This window comes from Cordyceps javanica, chromosome 4 (assembly GCF_051103115.1).
Source record: "Cordyceps javanica chromosome 4, complete sequence".
NCBI lineage: Eukaryota > Fungi > Ascomycota > Sordariomycetes > Hypocreales > Cordycipitaceae > Cordyceps > Cordyceps javanica.
This window is the reverse complement of record NC_139298.1, coordinates 121,477-138,608: the sequence shown is the minus strand read 5'-3', so window position 1 is coordinate 138,608 and position 17,132 is coordinate 121,477. Positions and strand designations below refer to the sequence as shown.

The 17,132-nt window shown below is 57.5% G+C and overlaps 6 protein-coding genes across 6 annotated transcripts; 3 read left to right on the top strand and 3 right to left on the bottom strand.

Moving 5' to 3' along the window:
* Window positions 1–677: 677 nt before the first annotated feature.
* Window positions 678–3,518, top strand: V2A60_005947 (or S-antigen, C-terminal domain-containing protein; the record flags this gene model as incomplete). The annotated part of the gene is made up of 1 exon (XM_083257245.1): window positions 678–3,518. One exon carries the CDS (start codon window positions 678–680, stop codon window positions 3,516–3,518), a length of 2,841 nt encoding a protein of 946 aa, XP_083113371.1.
* Window positions 3,519–4,769: 1,251 nt separating this feature from the next.
* On the top strand, window positions 4,770–5,609 carry V2A60_005946 (uncharacterized protein; the record flags this gene model as incomplete). The annotated part of the gene is made up of 1 exon (XM_083257244.1): window positions 4,770–5,609. One exon carries the CDS (start codon window positions 4,770–4,772, stop codon window positions 5,607–5,609), a length of 840 nt encoding a protein of 279 aa, XP_083113370.1.
* A 239-nt stretch (window positions 5,610–5,848) lies between these two features.
* V2A60_005945 (P-loop containing nucleoside triphosphate hydrolase protein) lies at window positions 5,849–7,924 on the bottom strand (the record flags this gene model as incomplete). Its single annotated transcript, XM_083257243.1, has 5 exons — window positions 5,849–6,150; window positions 6,210–7,007; window positions 7,067–7,255; window positions 7,305–7,824; window positions 7,871–7,924. The coding sequence occupies 5 exons, from the start codon at window positions 7,922–7,924 to the stop codon at window positions 5,849–5,851; spliced, it is 1,863 nt and encodes a 620-aa protein (XP_083113369.1).
* Window positions 7,925–8,621: 697 nt separating this feature from the next.
* V2A60_005944 (uncharacterized protein) lies at window positions 8,622–9,082 on the bottom strand (the record flags this gene model as incomplete). Its single annotated transcript, XM_083257242.1, has 4 exons — window positions 8,622–8,662; window positions 8,722–8,758; window positions 8,818–8,907; window positions 8,960–9,082. 4 exons carry the CDS (start codon window positions 9,080–9,082, stop codon window positions 8,622–8,624), a joined length of 291 nt encoding a protein of 96 aa, XP_083113368.1.
* A 401-nt stretch (window positions 9,083–9,483) lies between these two features.
* V2A60_005943 (uncharacterized protein) lies at window positions 9,484–11,577 on the top strand (the record flags this gene model as incomplete). Its single annotated transcript, XM_083257241.1, has 1 exon — window positions 9,484–11,577. One exon carries the CDS (start codon window positions 9,484–9,486, stop codon window positions 11,575–11,577), a length of 2,094 nt encoding a protein of 697 aa, XP_083113367.1.
* A 786-nt stretch (window positions 11,578–12,363) lies between these two features.
* Window positions 12,364–14,401, bottom strand: V2A60_005942 (uncharacterized protein; the record flags this gene model as incomplete). Its single annotated transcript, XM_083257240.1, has 2 exons — window positions 12,364–13,704; window positions 13,772–14,401. 2 exons carry the CDS (start codon window positions 14,399–14,401, stop codon window positions 12,364–12,366), a joined length of 1,971 nt encoding a protein of 656 aa, XP_083113366.1.
* Window positions 14,402–17,132: the final 2,731 nt, after the last annotated feature.

Below are 17,132 nucleotides of genomic sequence, written 5' to 3'. Positions count from 1 at the left end.
TCCACAGCACTCGCGGTCCACTTCCTGGTGAGCTGTCGAGTACTATCAGTATCCCCCCCCCGGTACAAGCTTTTGCACAATCTCGATCTCGTTATTCTCATGCAGCCCACCTTTGCACGTCCTGCCTTGGCTTGGCGACTCCTGTTGGGCCGTCGTCGCCCTGACTTGGACACACACCGTGGCCAGGGACTTGTGGCTGTGCGCCTTTTGCTTTTCATGCCTTCTTATTAGCATTGCTTTTCTTTTCTTTTTCTTTTTCTGGCCCTGGCCTGCTTCGTCTCGTCGTTTCGCACTTGCTATAAGCGGCCCGTCCGTTGCAGGCCTCCTCCCCACTATCAATCCCTCTTATATACACCATATCACACCCTTCCCTGTCACAACTCGTTCTCTATTTACTAGGCAAGTGCCATCTCTTTACCCAGCTTGTACCGATGGCTTTGTTCCTGCTATAGCTTCTGCTTCGGGCACCGCCATTGACTTGGCAGATTACCCATAAACCTGTTGGCATTTCTCGCCTCTCAAAACACACGTCACTTATATCCACCTCCCATCCTCGCCCAGCTCTCTCAAGCGCCCCCCCTCTACCCTCTCCCGTCTTCGAATGGCTCGAGTCGTTGTGCTGCTCCTCTCATAGACTCTCATATACATAACGAGACCCTGCGAAGCAGCCGTTAACAATGCTCACCGCCAGGTCCCGAACCAGCCAACACCCTGGCCCTTGGGTTTTTGCCGACTGTGGAAACATTTCCTATCGCTCTGATCGGCCTCATCCTGCTGCCCTCGACAGCCAGACCGAGAGCTTTCCCGCGCCTTTGATTGGGCCTCGCCGAACCCGGCCCCAAGCCATCCACATACTCTCTTTCCCTGCCGGCTACGTACCTCGCGATCTTCGCCCACCGCCGAAGTCACTTGGACTCAACATACGGAGACAGGGAAACAAGGAAAAGTCCGCTCACAAATCCGAACGCCGCATCTTTTTTCGCAGATCCTCCGCGCTCAGCAGCCCAGACTCTGCTGCATGTCCTCGTCAGACGCCGGACCCTCGTTCCAGCAAACCACTCGACACAGCCGCGGCTGCCCCCGGGAGCCTGCGCCCGTCACATAGCGGCAACCAGCCGCCGACCAGCCCAGCACAGGACGACCAAATTACTCCTGTTCCCGAATCTGATCCGGTGCCGAGTTCTGCGTCGAGCATCGCCGAGGAATCCGTCGCGCCAACACCAACAACAACAGCACCACCACTATCACCGCCCGCGATGACATCACGCCGCCGAGGCGCCGCCGACACAGCCGCGTACCGTCTCAACGCCGACAGCGGTTACTTTTCCTCCAGGATGAGCAGCAAGTCGGCCGTCGCCTCCGTCACCGAGATTCCGAAGCCTGTCGCGTCGGGCAGCGGCGTGACCTGTTCCATCCTGCTCGCCGAGCAGAACATCTTCCTCTACGGCTTCGAGCATGACAGCCACGCCCGGCCGGAGCAGCGCAGCGGCACAGCTCTCCTCCGCGGGCGCCTGCAACTCAACGTCACCAAGAATGTCAAGCTCAAGGCTGTGCAGCTGAAGCTGCTCGGCCGCGCCCGCACCGAGTGGCCCGAGGGTATCCCCCCGCTCAAGCAAGACCTGTTTGAGGAGGAGAGCCTGAGAACGCAGGTGCTGACATTCTTCAACGCCATGAGCGAAGGGTGGGAGAGCGAATACGGGAACCAGTGCACCTACTCACTCAAATCCAGCTCCAACAACTCGAGCAACACAAGTCTGGCGGTTCCCAGCCTTCAATCACATCGCATGAGCCTCAACTCCAAGGAAATGAAGCGCCTCTCCCTGCAGACCGTCCAGTCGCGCAGTTTCGGCAAGAACGACTACAGCGTCGCGTCCGCGACACAGGCCAAGGGCTACAAGGTCTTTTACCCCGGCACCTACGACTACTCCTTTGAGCTCCCCATCGACTACCACCAGCTCGAGACGACCAAGCTGCAGTACGGCTCGGTCAAGTGGGAGCTGCACGCCACCGTCGACCGTGCGGGCGCCTTCAAGCCCAACCTGCACGGCGTCAAGGAGGTGTCCATCATCCGCCTGCCGGACCCCATGTCGCAGGAAATGTCGGAGCCCATCTCGATAAGCCGGCAGTGGGAGAACCAGCTCCACTACGACATTGTCATCTCGGGCAAGAGCTTCCCCATCGGCTCCAAGATCCCCATCGCCTTCAAGCTGACGCCCCTCGACAAGGTGCACATCCACAAGCTCAAGGTCTTCCTGACCGAGTCCACCGAGTACTGGACCAACGACAAGCGCGTGACGCGCAAGGATCCCGGCCGCAAGATCCTCCTCCTCGAAAAGGTGGCCGGCAAGCCCCTCGACTCCCACTGGCGCGACTCGTCGGTGCGCACCATCCGCGGCGGCGAGCTCACGCCCCAGCAGCGCCAGGAGGCGAGAGAGACGGCCCGCCGACGCCGCGTGGCCGACGCCTCGAGACGCCACATGCCGCCCGAGCCCCTGCCCGAGCCGACGGATAACATCCTCGGCGAGCTGGAGCTCGGGCTCGAAAACATGTGGGGCTCGACCGAGATCGAGGCCAACGTGCAGATCCCGACGTGCGAGATGATGGCCAAGAACAAGGACCTGCGGCTCAACCCCGACTGCAGCTGGAAGAACGTCAACGTCTACCACTGGATCAAGGTCGTCATGCGCATCAGCCGCCTCGATCCCGACGACCCGTCCGGCACCAAGCGCCGCCACTTTGAGATTAGCATCGACTCGCCCTTTACCGTCCTCAACTGCCGCGCGACGCAGGCCAACACGTCGCTGCCGTCCTATACGGGGCCCTCGACCCCGCCCGACGTGTACCACGCGTCGTGCGGGTGTCCCGACGCCCATGTCGTCGCCAGTGACGTCTCGCCCAGCGCCTCGTCCATCGCGCTGGCCCCTGCCGAGTCCGAGATGGCACCGTCCGTCGCCGACGTCTTGCCCGCCGCGCCGCGCGCCGCCCACGTCCACCAGCCGGCGCACGAGCCCGTCAGCGGCAGCGGCAGTCCGACGCGCGCCTCGGTGGACGGTCCCGCCGGCGACGATCACCGCCGGTTCCGTCCCATCCACCTGCTGCGCGCGCCGAGCTTCAGCCCGCCGAGCTTCGACGAGGACACGGCGCCGCCGCCCATGCTCGTGGACGGCGGACGGGGCGGTGGCGACGACGGGGCAGCGTCCGGCACGCCCGCCATGACGCCGCCGCCCACGTACGACACGGTAGTGGGCACGCCCTCGGTGGACGGGCTGGCGGACTATTTCGCGCGTCTGGCCGACTACGGCCTCGGCGGTGACGACGACGACTCGGGCTCCGACGGCGACGAGACGCCCCCGCGCATCCTGGACCGCTCGGGGCGCGTCAACGTGGCGCACCCGCGGACGCCGGGCGGGCGCCGCATGCCCAGCCGGAGCCTGGAGATTTCTCGCCCGCCGATGAACCTGAACCTGGAAGACTTGGCAAAGCATCGAAACGCGGCCGCCTCCAACACGTCGCCCTGAGTGACTCTGTAACGGTCTTGCTTTGGGTTGGCTGGTTCGCTCTACCTACCTTCTGTTTCTTTTTTTTCCCCTTTTTTCCTTTTTTTTTTTCGTTTTTGCATACCATATATTTCAGATTCACCGGTTTTATGCATGGGACGGCCACACAGGCAGGCCGTAGTACCAAACACAAACTCGCCTGGGTATTTTTTTTTCTCTTTCAGTTTTTCAACGGAGGGAGGCGCATGGAGCATATTTTCGTCCGCAAAGCATGAAGGGAAAAAAAGGGAGGCGAGAGCCATGGGAAACATGTCTAGAATGTGACGAGTATGACGAATCTTTTTTCCTCTATATTTTTGGGGGATGTTTTTTATTTTTATCTACGAAACAGCGCTGTTAGAACGTACCGCTCACAGTGAGCATATACCAAATTTAGTTGTACATGAATGATACAAAGAAAGTAAATGAAGATGAAAATGAATAAAATGAAAAAAAAAAATTAATTCCTAAAAAGGGGGGCGTTTTGAATGCTTGATGTGATCTGGTCGCCACGAAAAAAGGGCTGTGCTGTGTGATGCGGCGGCTGTGAAAATGTGTAGTGAAGAAAAATCCCAAGAAAAACTGCGGGTTCTGAGTCATACGGTCGTCGACAAGGCTGCTTTGGAAAGAAAAAAAAACTTGTGCGCAACACTCAGCTGCTCCGTCTCGGTCGAATAAGTAGAGACTCGGCATCCTTGGCGATAACGACAGCCTGGTTCAGGGTCGTGGGAGAAAGAAGACACGTCTGGGTGGTTGCCGTTGCTGAGCACGGCTTCTGGCCAGGGCATGGGAACAAGCAACATCAACCAAAGAAATTTCACTGTATTTTTTTTTCTTTTTTTCTTCTTTGTTTCTTTATCTATCTTTACGCGCCTATTCGAGAATGCCGTCATCTTCTCAGCAAGTGTTCTTCTTTTGTAGTTGACCCGTAAATCCACCACCGTCTGACATGGTGTGTGGTGACCGCCACCGGAGCCTTGCAGCGCCAGCGCGCGATTTCAGTTCAAGTGTTTCGCACCGCAACGTTTTCAAAACTTTCCTACAACCCCCCATGTTTTTCTCTTTTTAGAGCGACGCAGGCCTTGACAGCTTATATACGAGGCAAAAAAAAAAGCAAGTGTTTGCTCAGAAAAAAAAAACCCTCATTTGTTTCTTCTTCACCATCAGTTCACACCCTCCCCGTCCCTTCTAGACCCAGTCATCCCGAAAAACAAAACCCTGAAAAAAAAAAAAATGGGCGAAGCGTGCGACCCGACGCTCGGCCTGCCGCGCATCCTGTGCCTGCACGGGGGCGGCACCAACGCCGGCATCTTTAGGATCCAGTGCCGCCGGATCGCGGCCGACCTCCGGGGCGAGTACCGGCTCGTGTACGCCGAGGCGCCCTTTGCGTCCGAGGCCGGGCCCGACGTGCTGCAGGTCTTTAGCCAAAACGGCCCCTTTAAGCGCTGGCTGCGCTTCGGCCCTGCCCACCCGCCCATCACCGCCGCCGCCGCCGTCGCCCGCCTCGACCGCGCCCTCGAGGCCGCCATGGCCGACGACGACGCCCGCGGCGGCCGCGGCGACTGGACCGCCCTGCTCGGCTTCAGCCAGGGCGCCAAGATTTGCGCCAGCCTCCTCTACCGCCAGCAGACCCGCGACGCCGACGCCGACGCCGACGCCGATGCCGCCGAGGGTCGCGCTCCGGAGCACCACCACCACCACCACCACCACCATCATCACCGCCGCCCGCGGTTTCGCTTCGGCGTGCTCATCGCCGGAAGGGGCCCGCCCGTGTCGCTGGAGCCGGACCGCGCGGCCAACGAGTCGCTCCCCACCGCCGCCGACTTCTCCTCCGCCAAGGAGAAGGAGCCCCGCGGCGGCCACGTCCTGACCATACCCACCATCCACATGCACGGCCTCCAGGACCCGGGGCTGGAGGAGCACCGGAAGCTGTACCGCGAGTACTGCGACCCCGAGACGAGGTCGCTCCTCGAGTGGGATGCCGGCCATCGCCTGCCGATCCGGCCCGACGATGTCACGCCGCTCGTCGAGGAGATTCGCAGGGTGGCTCGCGAGACGGCGACGGCCAAATAAAGGCCAAGAAGAACCCCCCCAAACTTGCATGTATCATCAGGTATTCACCAGGAACGACGGCAAAACAGCGGATGAGACGGAAAATTCATTGTAAATTGTGCTGCAAAATAGAACAAAACACGCTAATAGAAAGGAGTAAACATTTGGTGGTAGCGTTTGGGCCTTCTATAAGAAATCATAGCCAAAAAAGAAAAAGAGCGCTGGTCATACATATCGACTACCATCACCACACAACGCGTTTACTTGCCATTTGTCTGGTCACTGTCTGCCCGCGTCGGCCCGCTCAGAGGATGTTTCGGGTCGTAGCCCACTGATTTGACTATGCCAAGGCCTTTTGTTCGTCCCTCTCGGAACAGCAACCTGTCGCCAGGCGCCAGATATTCGGGCCGTTGTACAAAATGAAACGCAACGGTTGCTCGATCGCCCGTGCGGATGAGTTCCCTGTCAATGTCGATGATGGCACACGTCTGCGAAACGGGTCCCACATGCAGCATGGCTTGATACTTTTTCTTGATAGTAGTCGCATGCGACAGGATGAGAACTTGAGCCGCTGTATGAGCAAACATGAAAACATGGCAACAAGGCGACGCTGTCACTCACCTTCAGCAACAAAGTCTCTGTGGACGACCGGCAGTACTTCGTCCTCGGGTTTGGAAAGTACAACCATCCCTTTCCGTACATCTTTTCTCTTCACCTTTTTCAAGGCAAAAGAGACAGACTGTCCGGCAGATGCTGCGGGCACCCGAAGTCTTTTGCGTTCAATCGACCGAATCGCAGTTGGGGTGAATTGGCCAAGCGAGTCGGGGCCGATGAGGACGCTGTCGCCCTCATGAATAACACCCGATTTGATGATGCCAGACACGACTGTACCGGTAAACGGGACGGAAAAGGTATCGTTGACCTGAAACTCAAAAGCCCCCCCAGAGTTGTACCTACCGTGATGCGGAAGAATATTGAAAAAGAGGCGCACCAGGTCGAGATTTTGGCCAGTGACGTTGGACACCTGAAAGATGGGACATATTCTATGACTCACAAACTGCGTTGCGGTGTTTATGCAGTCCTCTCGATCCTTGATGAATGTTGGGACTTTGCGCGCTCCGGGGCTCTTCATGATTTTGGTAATCTGTCTGATGCTTTCTTCCAGGACGTGCGGTGGGCAAATGTCAATTTTGGTAACGACAACCATGACCGGAACATTCAATGCCAGTGCGATTCCAAGATGCTCTTTGCTCATGGCAGTCAGGCCGTGATTTGCCGCGACCATGAGGACGCAGTAGTTTGGGCTGGTGGAGAGCATGCCAAAGACGGTGGTGCGCAGGTATTTTTCATGACCGGCAAGATCCGTAAACGTGATCACTTTGGCACTTCGCTTTCCAATCTCTTCCCAAGAGAGTTTTCCTAGATCAGCTGTCAGAATGCGACTGTCGTGGTGGAGCTTTCCCGTAGCAGCAACATACGCCCAGGAGTGTCAGAGGTGACGACCTTGCCGGCGGCGTCGAAGCCCAGAATCTCCATGCCGACAGAGCTGGTTCGACCAGTTTCCATTTCATGTTTATGGCGGAAGAGGTTGACGCGAGCTTTGCCGCGCCCGTCGTCGAGGTCGCCTTTGACGAGAACGCCGAGGAGCGAGCTCTTACCAGCATCAACTAAAGCTGCATTAGTAGGTAGCCGCCATTGACCCGGTATGATACTTACCATTTCCAACAACAGCTATTCGTGTCTCGATGGCCTCTTCGATTGTCTTGGGGGCCCGGCGGATCAGCACTTTGCCGGTGCAGCTCTTGTCCTTGGTTGGAGCAGTGGTGGTGCTAGCCGCCTCAGTCTCACCGCCGACATTCTTGGTCAGTAGCAGCTGACAAATGGCGTCGAGATTCTTTGCAGCAAGCTCAAGCCTGGTATATGCAACGTTCCATTGGTCCGACGTCAGGTTCATCGAGTCGCCGTTGTCCTCGTATCCCAGCTCGAGGATGGCCTCTCCCTGGCCTTCCTCGATCCTATCGAGGATGATATTTTGGAGCTTCGTTAATGATTCGTCATCGGAGCCTAGTAAGAGAGGCTTCATCCATATTCTGGTGGTGGTGTCTGCCAGATCCAGGGAGTCGAGAAGTTCGTCCAGCTCTTCGTGGTACTCGGTCGAATCGGCCGGGGTCGGGGGAGCCGCTGGGAATCGAATGCTTTGCTGCTGCTCGACGTATTCGGCAAATTCGCTGAGGGCCTAACGCATGTTAGCAGGCTAGAAGTTTGGTGTCGAATTGACGTACAGATTCGCCTTTGCGCTTCTCGTGAGGGAGTGCTTTTTGTGCTTTCGTAGCCATGATGCAATGGAATCTGGCGCGATGCGCCAAAGGTCAGATCGGTATTCGGGTAATCATTTGAGGTATGTAATTGATAAGGTATGCTTCAGAGGAATATTGAAGCTTTAAGTATGCAAAAGATTGCCCGTTGTCGCTGTGCTCTGTTAGTGGTGGTGTAAGAGTCATAGGCGGACGAGGTAGTCATAGATTCATCCTAGGCAGACTGCGTGGGGAAAGAGCTCGATGGCGATGAGCCACCCGGTGACCTCGAGTTGTCGAGAGGGTGGGGAACGCTAGAGAACATCACAGAAGCCATGCAACAATCGGGTAGATGCCGGCATGCACGTCCAGAATAGATGACTTGGGATGTGCCGAGCAGTGAAAATTCATTAAAGTAACTTCAGGTGCTCTTCAGAGAAACTGCTAGCCTCGGATTTACGTCGCCTCATCTAAATATCGTGCTCTCTATGGCGGTTTGCGGCGCAGCTACAAGGCTTTGCAGATTGCCCTGTCTAGTGTCATTGCAATCTTGTTCATGACATACTCGTGAACAAATCGAGTGATCCAGAGCGGCCCGATTGCGCAGGTGACTGAACGGGTGCTCCGTGGCATCTGGACGCCGCTCGTCGGGCTCGGTCAAGCCTCTTGAGTGCTGCGCAAGGCTGTAGCACGTTTTGAACACTCGTATACGGACTGGGCAGCAATTCTTCGACTCCTCTCAGAAAGGAACCTGGGGAGAGATGAGAACAACGCTGTCACCTGTGTTTGAGTTGGTTAATTGAGCCGGACCTGCGAAGTGCCCTGTCCTTTTCACGTACCTCGAACAAAGAGCATCTCCGACTTGCGGCTGATGGTCTTCAAATGGCAGATTAGCTACATGTCTGCAAAAACTGAGCGGCTTCGGTGCATCATACCTTGGCCTCTTCCTCATCGTCCTCTTCATCGACGCCGTAAATAGTCTCCTCGACTTCACCAAGCACGAGGTTGCAATGGCTATCATAGGCCTGGATGTGTCAACACGACGCAAGATCTTGAATGAGATGAGATGCGACTCACATGAAGCTTGCCTTTGAGCTCTCTGTCGCCTCGAAGCTTCACAAACACGACTTCGTTGAGGAGCAGGCGCACGAGGTCCAAGGGCTCCGAGACGTGGCTCGATCCATCCGCGTCGTCCGCCATTGTGAAAACCCGACTTTCTCTACAGTTTTCCAAGCTTTTCGGAAGATTTTGGCGGCAGAAAGGGCGGGGGTGCGTCGTTTGCGGGTGTCTAACGATTTCGCGATATACCCAGCTGCGAGGACCAAGATGAGCATCTCTCTGGCCATGGCTGGAAAATCTTCGGGTGGATTAGGTATGCACTAATCGGGGCACAGGCAAATATGCACCTAGCCAGCCTCACAGTTTGTGCCCCGTTTACCCCAACTTTCCTTCAAGACTAGGACCATGCTCCACCAGTCCCGCGACTCCGCTCAGCCCAGGGCCCTCCTCGAACGAACACAGGGATTTGTTTGTTACGACGAATCGAAGGGCGTGCGGCGAAATATTTGCCAACGTCGTGGAGGCTGTTCTGCCGAGAGTCAATGGCGTCACGATCACCGACTGTGGCAAGAACATGCCTCAGTCGCTGCTCAGCGCTCGTCGCCATACAGCGGCCAAGTGGCAGCACGCGAGTAGTCGGTTCGTGGGGGCGGCGGTGTCTGGCCACGCACGCAGAGACGCCCATTATCCGGCCGCAGTTTGCCGATGTGCTACCGCCGCGCGAGAGGACAGAACTGGACACGCTCTTGCGCGCAGTTCAGAAGAAGGACTCATCACGGATCCTCGTCGCCTTTATCCAATGGACGGATGTGCTGGCCAACCAGACCTCCCCGCTCCACCCTGCCGCCGTCGAGGAGCTTCTCGAGCTCTCCGCGCCCACACTGTCCGAAATTATCCGCTGTCTGGACCCGTTCCGCTCTGCTGACGATGCCGCTGGTGGCCTCAAAATCAGCGCCGGCGAGGCGCAGTACACAGCTACCGGCAAGTTTGTTGACCAGTATGGTGTGCGCGACCGCCACCGCCAAGTGCTCGCGGGCTTGCAGACGCTCTTCCGCATCCGCACCTCCGGTGTGCCCCTCACACTGGCCGATTATGAGATTGGCATGCGAAATGCGGGTGCCGCAATAGATTTTCACGCGGCGCGCGAGTTCTGGGGCGACATAGCCAAGAGTGGCCTGCAAGAGTGGCGCAACACTCGGGCATGGAACGAATTCCTCAAAGCCTTCTTCATGACGGAGCCGCTATACTACCAGTTTGACCGGGCACGCGTGGCCATCAAGGCGCGCGACCTGTACCGCAGCCGCAACCCGATGCACGGGGCCACGCTCGAGGCGCTCGACCGGCAGCGATTCAGCATCAACGCGCTGCGACAGGAGCCGTGGAACCGCAAGCCGACGGACATGGACGAAGATATCATGCGAGATCTGCGAAAGCGTGTTCAGGACCGTGGCTACCGCGCACACTGGAGGCGCGGGCTGTTATACGGCCTCGACATGGACGAGCAGCTTCTTTGCACCTCGATCAAGGCGTTTTCCCGGTCGGCTTCGCTGCACGCCATCAAGGAACAAATCTTCAGCAGTTACTATGGTATCATTATTGAGAACGAGAGAGATCCGACGCAGACGTCCATCACCGGTGGCCACGACTTTCCCGCCGACTCGCCGCTACGACCGACCGCAGCTCTTCTCGAGGCCGTTGCCGAAGGATTCGGGGCAATGTCACACATTGCCCTTGGGCTGCAACTCATTCAGTTCATTTCCCAGCGCTACAGCATCCCCATCCCGCATTCCGTCTGGTCAAGCCTCCTGAACTGGACGTACCTCTTCTCTTCCAAGCCCTTTAGCGACGCGCGCCGGAAACTCGGCGACTGGGCGTCCACGACCCAAAGCTCCATCGACGTGATGCACGTCTGGGAAGCGATGACACAACCTTCCCAGGGCAACGTGACACCAACGTTTGACGACTACGACATCTACATCAAGACGCTGCTCGTGCAGCGAAGCGTCGTCAAGGCGTTTGACGCCATCAACGAGTACGCGCTGCCCTATTACGCCACGCTCATCGAGGCGTATGAGACGGCTCTCGCGGACGAGGTCCTCCAGGCCGAGGCCCTCGGCGGCGACAGTGTCGCCGCGCCGCGACGCGCGACGCTGCGGCGGCAAAAGGCGGAGACGCTCAAGGACCATACACACCACCGCATCGTAATGTGGTTCAGGCAACTGCTCAAGGTGATCTCGGCGAACCGGCAGCTCCGCGACGGCCCCGCCGGGCGGGAGCTGGTGCCGAACCTCGTGCGCGACTACGGCTACTTCCTGCCCGGGGCGGTGCGGTACCGCACCGCGCAGGGCAGGGTGACGCTCGAGCGCCACGGCGACGAGAGCATGACGGAGCGGCTGCAGGGCTGGAGGCGGCGCATCCGCACAACGCGGCCCGCGAAGCGCAGCGGCGTCCATGTCCGCGGCCAGCAGGAGTCGACGGAGCCCGGCTTCGCCTGGCCGACGGTGTGGCCCATGACGGTGCTGCAGACGAGGCCGGTGCCCAAGGAGCGGCTGGCGAGGGTGGTGGCGCCGCCGTCGGGGTCGTTGGGCCGGACGGGCCCGTGGTGGGAGGCGCTGGAGGAGCAGATGATGCTGTAAACGGGACGCTGGCATGCAGCCATGCCCTCTTTTGTATACAAATGAGCGAGCGCGGTTTGCGCTGCGTGGATGGGCATTGTACATGACGAATGGAAAGATGGGCTCGTGCAAACAGGACGACGAGGAGCTCATGGATGTATATAGAAGCCGGTCGGCCGTGTAGTCTGAAGTGGCACGCACCATTACAGGTGTCAACTAGAGTGTGGTCAATCATGTAGGTACTCGGCATACAGGCATGACAAGCATGTACATAGAGGCGCGGTCGAACTTGGATTGCCGGGTCATGCTACCATTACAGGGTTCTACTCGAGTGTAATCAATTCCATCGTTACATGGCATACAAGCACGGGAAGGGTGCATACAGAACCGGATCATTGAGTTTTGAGATGCACATACAAAAGCGAGCTTGGAACTTGGTCGCGTCTAGAATTAACTGGAAGCTTCTTCAGTGTAGGTCATTAGAATGTCATTGTTTTGCAATGTCTGCAAATGTGTAAAATCAAAGTCGTGTGTATACAGTACATGATTTTCCTCCCGCAAGATCAAGCTCCAAATTGGACGTGTTGGTTGTATGTATGTGTGTGTATATGGTCCCGGTTTTATCATCATAATCGTAGTTGAAGTCATTATCATAAAAAAAAATATGAAAAAGAAAAAATCCCCCATGTTCTGTATTCCAAAAGAGATGATGATGAGAAAAAAAGAGAGAGAAAAAGAGAAAGTGTTGTTGGAAGAAAAGGAAAGAGTAAAAAGTGTCGGTCTCTTTGCCAGTACCAATTTTCCTTTTTAGAACCCAACGCCGCCAAGCAAGAGGGCGGCGCTACCGATGCCGACGGCGCCGAGCGTCTCGCCCCACGACTTCTTCTTTCTATCGCGACGGTCCCTGTGGCTGCGGTGGTGTCGATCTCCGCGGTCATTATAGTCACGGTCGTAGTGGTGGTCTCTGTGTCGCCGGGACGAAGAGGAGCCACCTTCTGGGTGGTAGTGGTGGTCTCTGCGACGGTCACTGTAGTAGGCGCTGGGAGCGCTGCTGGGGTGCTCGACCTCGTGCGGCTCCGGATCGAAGCGGACGTGGTTTTCATTCCTGTTCTTGAGGATGGGCTTGGGCTTGACCGTGGTCGAGGGGGACGTCTTGCTGCCGGGCTTGGGCGGCGCGCTGACAATGTAGGGGTAGCTGCGGGTGCCCTTGCCGGCGTGGGCGCGGTCGTCCTCGTAGTCGGTGGAGTCGCTCGAGTCGTCGTAGAGACTGTCGTCGTCGCTGTGATGCCTCTTGGTGTCGCGTTTAGAGCGCCTGTCCTTGTGGTCGGGGGCGTCGTCGTCGTCGGAGCGGCGGGGCGGCAGCGGAGGACGAGCTGAGCGGGCGGCGCGACACTCGGCGCTCTGGCGGGCAAGCTCGGCAATCTGGTGCTGGTCGAGACGGCCAAGGACGGCGACATACTCTGGGCGCGCCTCGTAGCGCACGCCGGCGCGGTCGAGGACCTCGGGGCTGACGAGGGCGCGGCGAATCTTGGTCCACTGCGCATCGGGCGGGATATCTCTGCCATACGTGTCTGGTGCCAACCACGACGGACGGATGGGGCTGGCACCCGTGTGGGTTATCACTCTGGGATCGAAGGGGGCGCTGGAGCGGTATCGCGGTGAGCTAGCCGCCGCCTGGGAGGTGGGCGAGCGGGACAGGTCATCACCGAGCCGGCCTGGCTGTGCGTAGGGGTCTGCGTGTAACTGCATGCCATTCATGCCTTGCGCGAGACTGTCCATGGCTACCAGGTCTTTTGTCGAAACCAGGGCCGTGGACAGGTCGTTGGGGTCCTTGTCGTCGTCCACGCCCGCGACGACTTCGAACGAGTACTGTGAAGGGAGGACCGTCACCGAGGAGGGGTTGTTGTCGACGGGCGCCTGACGGGTCGCTTTGATGCTGGCCAGTGACTTGTCATTGATGAGCGACTGACTCATCTCCTTGGGCGGGGGGATGGGCAGCTTGGGGGGCACGACTGGCGGCATGACGTGATGCTGGACCTGGGGAGCCGTGTTGGCCTCGAACTCGGCGACGCTCTGGTACGTGGGTGTGGCGCCGCAGTTGCGATTCCAGGCAGCGCTGAGCTGTCGAATGTATTCCTGTGCCAGAGCCTTGAAAGGGAGTTGCAGGTTAGCGGGTGGCATCCGACCGAGCAGGTTGGTTGTGAAGGGTTCGTACCTTGTGAGTGTCTAGTTGGTCGGCAGTGAAGTCCTGCCGCTCCAGCTCAACCTTGAACTCGTTCCAGAGCGAGTCCACGTCCGTCTCTGGCACTCCAGCATGGCGGCTCAAAACCTTGGAAGCCGAGCGCTCAATCGCAAACATCATGTCGTCTGGCAGCGATTTGTGATCAGTGGCGGCGCGCGTCGTGCTCGGGCGTGTCTGGATGGTGTCGAGGAAAAAAGCCAGATCCGTTTCCTTTTGAGCGACCTTGGCGGTGATGGAGGCGATGCGGTCCGCCAGGGCGTCCTTGTTGGGGGCGGCATCGAAGCGATCGAGGACCGTCTCGAGCTGCCGGAGGGCAAACTCGCAGTGGTCGACGATGGGCTCGAGCTCGGCGGCATAGAAGCTGGAGGAGGGCGAGGAGGAGGAGGGGCTGGAGGATGATGATGAGGAAGAGTCGGACCTGTTGAGGAGGGACTTTGGGTCGGCAGCCTCGACGCGCAGGTGGCGGAGGGAAATGTACATTTGGCGGACGGCGACAGCGGCATCGTCCAAGGCCGGCGGCGGCACCTGCTTGGTGCGCTGGTAGAGGGTGCGGGCAAAGGCGTCGACGGCGTCGATGCGGCGGGCGGCGGCAGTCCCGTTCATGATGGGTAGGAGAAGTGTTTTTCGGGACCTTGGACAGGTGCGACAGTGCGCGAGCCCGCGTGGTGTTTGGGGTTGCGTATTTGTAATTGCAGAGGCTTGAGGGTGGCGTGTAAGTGCGTCTTGGAGATGGGCGTTTGCCGATGACGGATGGCCGCGGCCTGCTGCGTTGATCTTGCGGCCTGAGGATTACGAGACGATGGGGGAAAAGAAGTCGGGTAAAGAGTTGGGAATCGAGCCGAACGGCAGCTGGGTGCAGAGTAGCTAGTTGGCCGAAACAAGAGGTTCGGGCCAAGAGTGCTGCGGCGCGCCGGTGCCAGAGTCGTCGTCTTGGCTTGGCTCGTGATGTAGCGTGACCAGGTGACAGGCGGGCCGGTGGACGTGGTGGTGAGGTACAAGGGTGGCGACAGATGACTGACGGGAGGCGATGCGGGGTTTGAAATGTTGTACAGAGCGTTTGATGGGGGGAAAAGGGAAAGTAATTCTAGAATAGAAAGATACTGTGGAAGAGGAGGGAAGAGAGAGAGGGAGAGAAAGAGAGAGAAAGAGGGAAGTGAAGGGGTGTCAGTGACAAGTGGTTTTGTGTTTTTGCCGCCCGGCTGTAAGCATGGGCGGCAATGTTTTAGTTGGTTGGTGAGCGTGGTGTGTGGCCTGGATGTGTGTGTGAGATGTGAGAGTGAATAAGTGAGTGAGTCTGCGCATGACTCTGTTTGCTTGTCTCGGGTTAGGGAGACAAGACATGGAACCAAAGGGGAAAAAAAAAAAAAAAAAAAAGACGAACCAGCAACGTCACAGAGGCCAAAAAAAGAAATAAAAATAAAGAAAGAATAATAGAATCGAAAAAGAAAGGCAAGTACCGTGACGATACGTCAACTTACTGGTACGGGCCAGCGGGAGACGGGGCCTTGTGGGAGCCACAACACAGGGGAGCCACACAGGGGAACCACGGGGAGCCACAGGGGAGTCGGCCGTTCGTTTCGCCTCACTGCTGAGTGGGAAGTGGGAAAGTGGAAAGTGCCGCCGGCCCCCCCACCATCATGTTTAGTGGTCCTTGTTAGCGGCATGGAAGCGTGATGCTACTAAGGCAGGTCGGCAGGCAGGTTGGCAGGTTTGGCAGCAGGCCAAACAGGTAGCTGTCAACGCGGGTCAAGAAGAAAGAGAGAAAAAAAAAAAGGCAGCGCCTCCGTTTCTTCATTGGGCACACTGAAAGAAAGAAACCATCAAGACCCTGCGGCGGCGGCAGAAGCCCGCCTTGCTGCTGCAGCATTTGTACCACGGACGGCGTTGCAACGCCGTCCAAGTAACCCTCCATTCCCTCTCCTTGTCAGCCCTCGGCTCAGCCCTCGAGGCTTTTGCCCAGGCTTCTCCCCAGGCATTTCTCACAGGCGTCCATCCGGTAACTAGGTAGGTAGGTAGGTAGGTACTGTCAGCCCTCCAACGGCTGGCCTCCAACGGCTGGCCTCTTCTTTCTTTTTACTTTTTTTCCTTTCCCAACGTATAACAATGACGCCAGGGCTCGCTGTTATAGCTTACTGGTAGTACTTACTTGTCAAGTTCATGTTTCGTCATGCCGTCATCATTGGTTCGCTCCCCCCCTCCTCCCCCTCCCCCCTGCGCCCACCTATCAGTTCACTTTCCTCGCCCTGCCTTGCCCACAGGGCTGATGGGCACGCACGCATGTACGAACTCGCTTTATTTTCCTTGACCCATGCTTGCCCTTTACTGTGTGTGTGTGTGTGCGTCTGGCCTTTTTCTAATCCCTTGCTGCTTTTGCCTCAGGCGGCCGTGGTCTGCATATGCAACAAACCATGCGCCAACTGGCGATCGTTTGGGGCAGACTGCAGGGCTGTTTTCAAGCCTTGTACCAGTAGCGTCAGGCTGCACCATTGCACTGTCCGACGTGGTTATTCTCCATCCTGTCTCTGCTTCTTATGTCTTCTTTTTCTTTGTAATTTTTCTTTCAAGAAAAATCATTCGATTTCAGTCTTTTTTTACGAGTACGGTAATACTCGTCTGTTCATTCCTCGGCCTTTCTATGTCCGTCTCGGCCTAGAGGTTTTCAACTCGCCACCCGCAGCACTCTCGTATCAAAAGTTTGGGCCACACTATACGACCCCTAATAAGTACGGAGTATCCGTACTTTTTTTTTTTCCTTCTTTTTCTCCGTCTCATGGGTACCTACGTCACTAGCCGCTGTGGGGAAAAAAAGGCAGGGGGAGCCAAAGCTTCATGGACAACTCTACCAGCACTGCAGTCCTGAGTACTACATCGGCAAAACTTCCCCGCCAGCAGTGAAGTGTGAGACAAATGGCAATAGTTCCTCGGGCCTGCTGTGTCCTCTCTCTCCGTCGACAGCCAACCACACACTGACTGACCCCGTAAGCTTCGCTGGCATGTTCCAGGCAAGCAGCCAGCCGGGCCAGCCAGGTCGGGCGAACGCCTCTACCCACCACCCAGTCGTGCATATCCGCTGCACGGCACCTGCAAGACAAAGGAAAGGAGGGGCGACTCTGCGGCTGAGCAAAATGGGCACCAAGATAAGGCCCAACACTGGTTGCTGTCATACTGGTAATAAACTTGTTGCTCTCTACATGGATGGCTGCCTTGCGGCTGACGGCGCGCGCTAACAAGCACAGCCCACGCCCTGCATCTCATGCAAAGAACAAGCGACTCACACCGAGCCCGTCTCTCATGGCTTGCATCTTCCCCCTTTCCCCGTAGTCTCGAGTCTGCG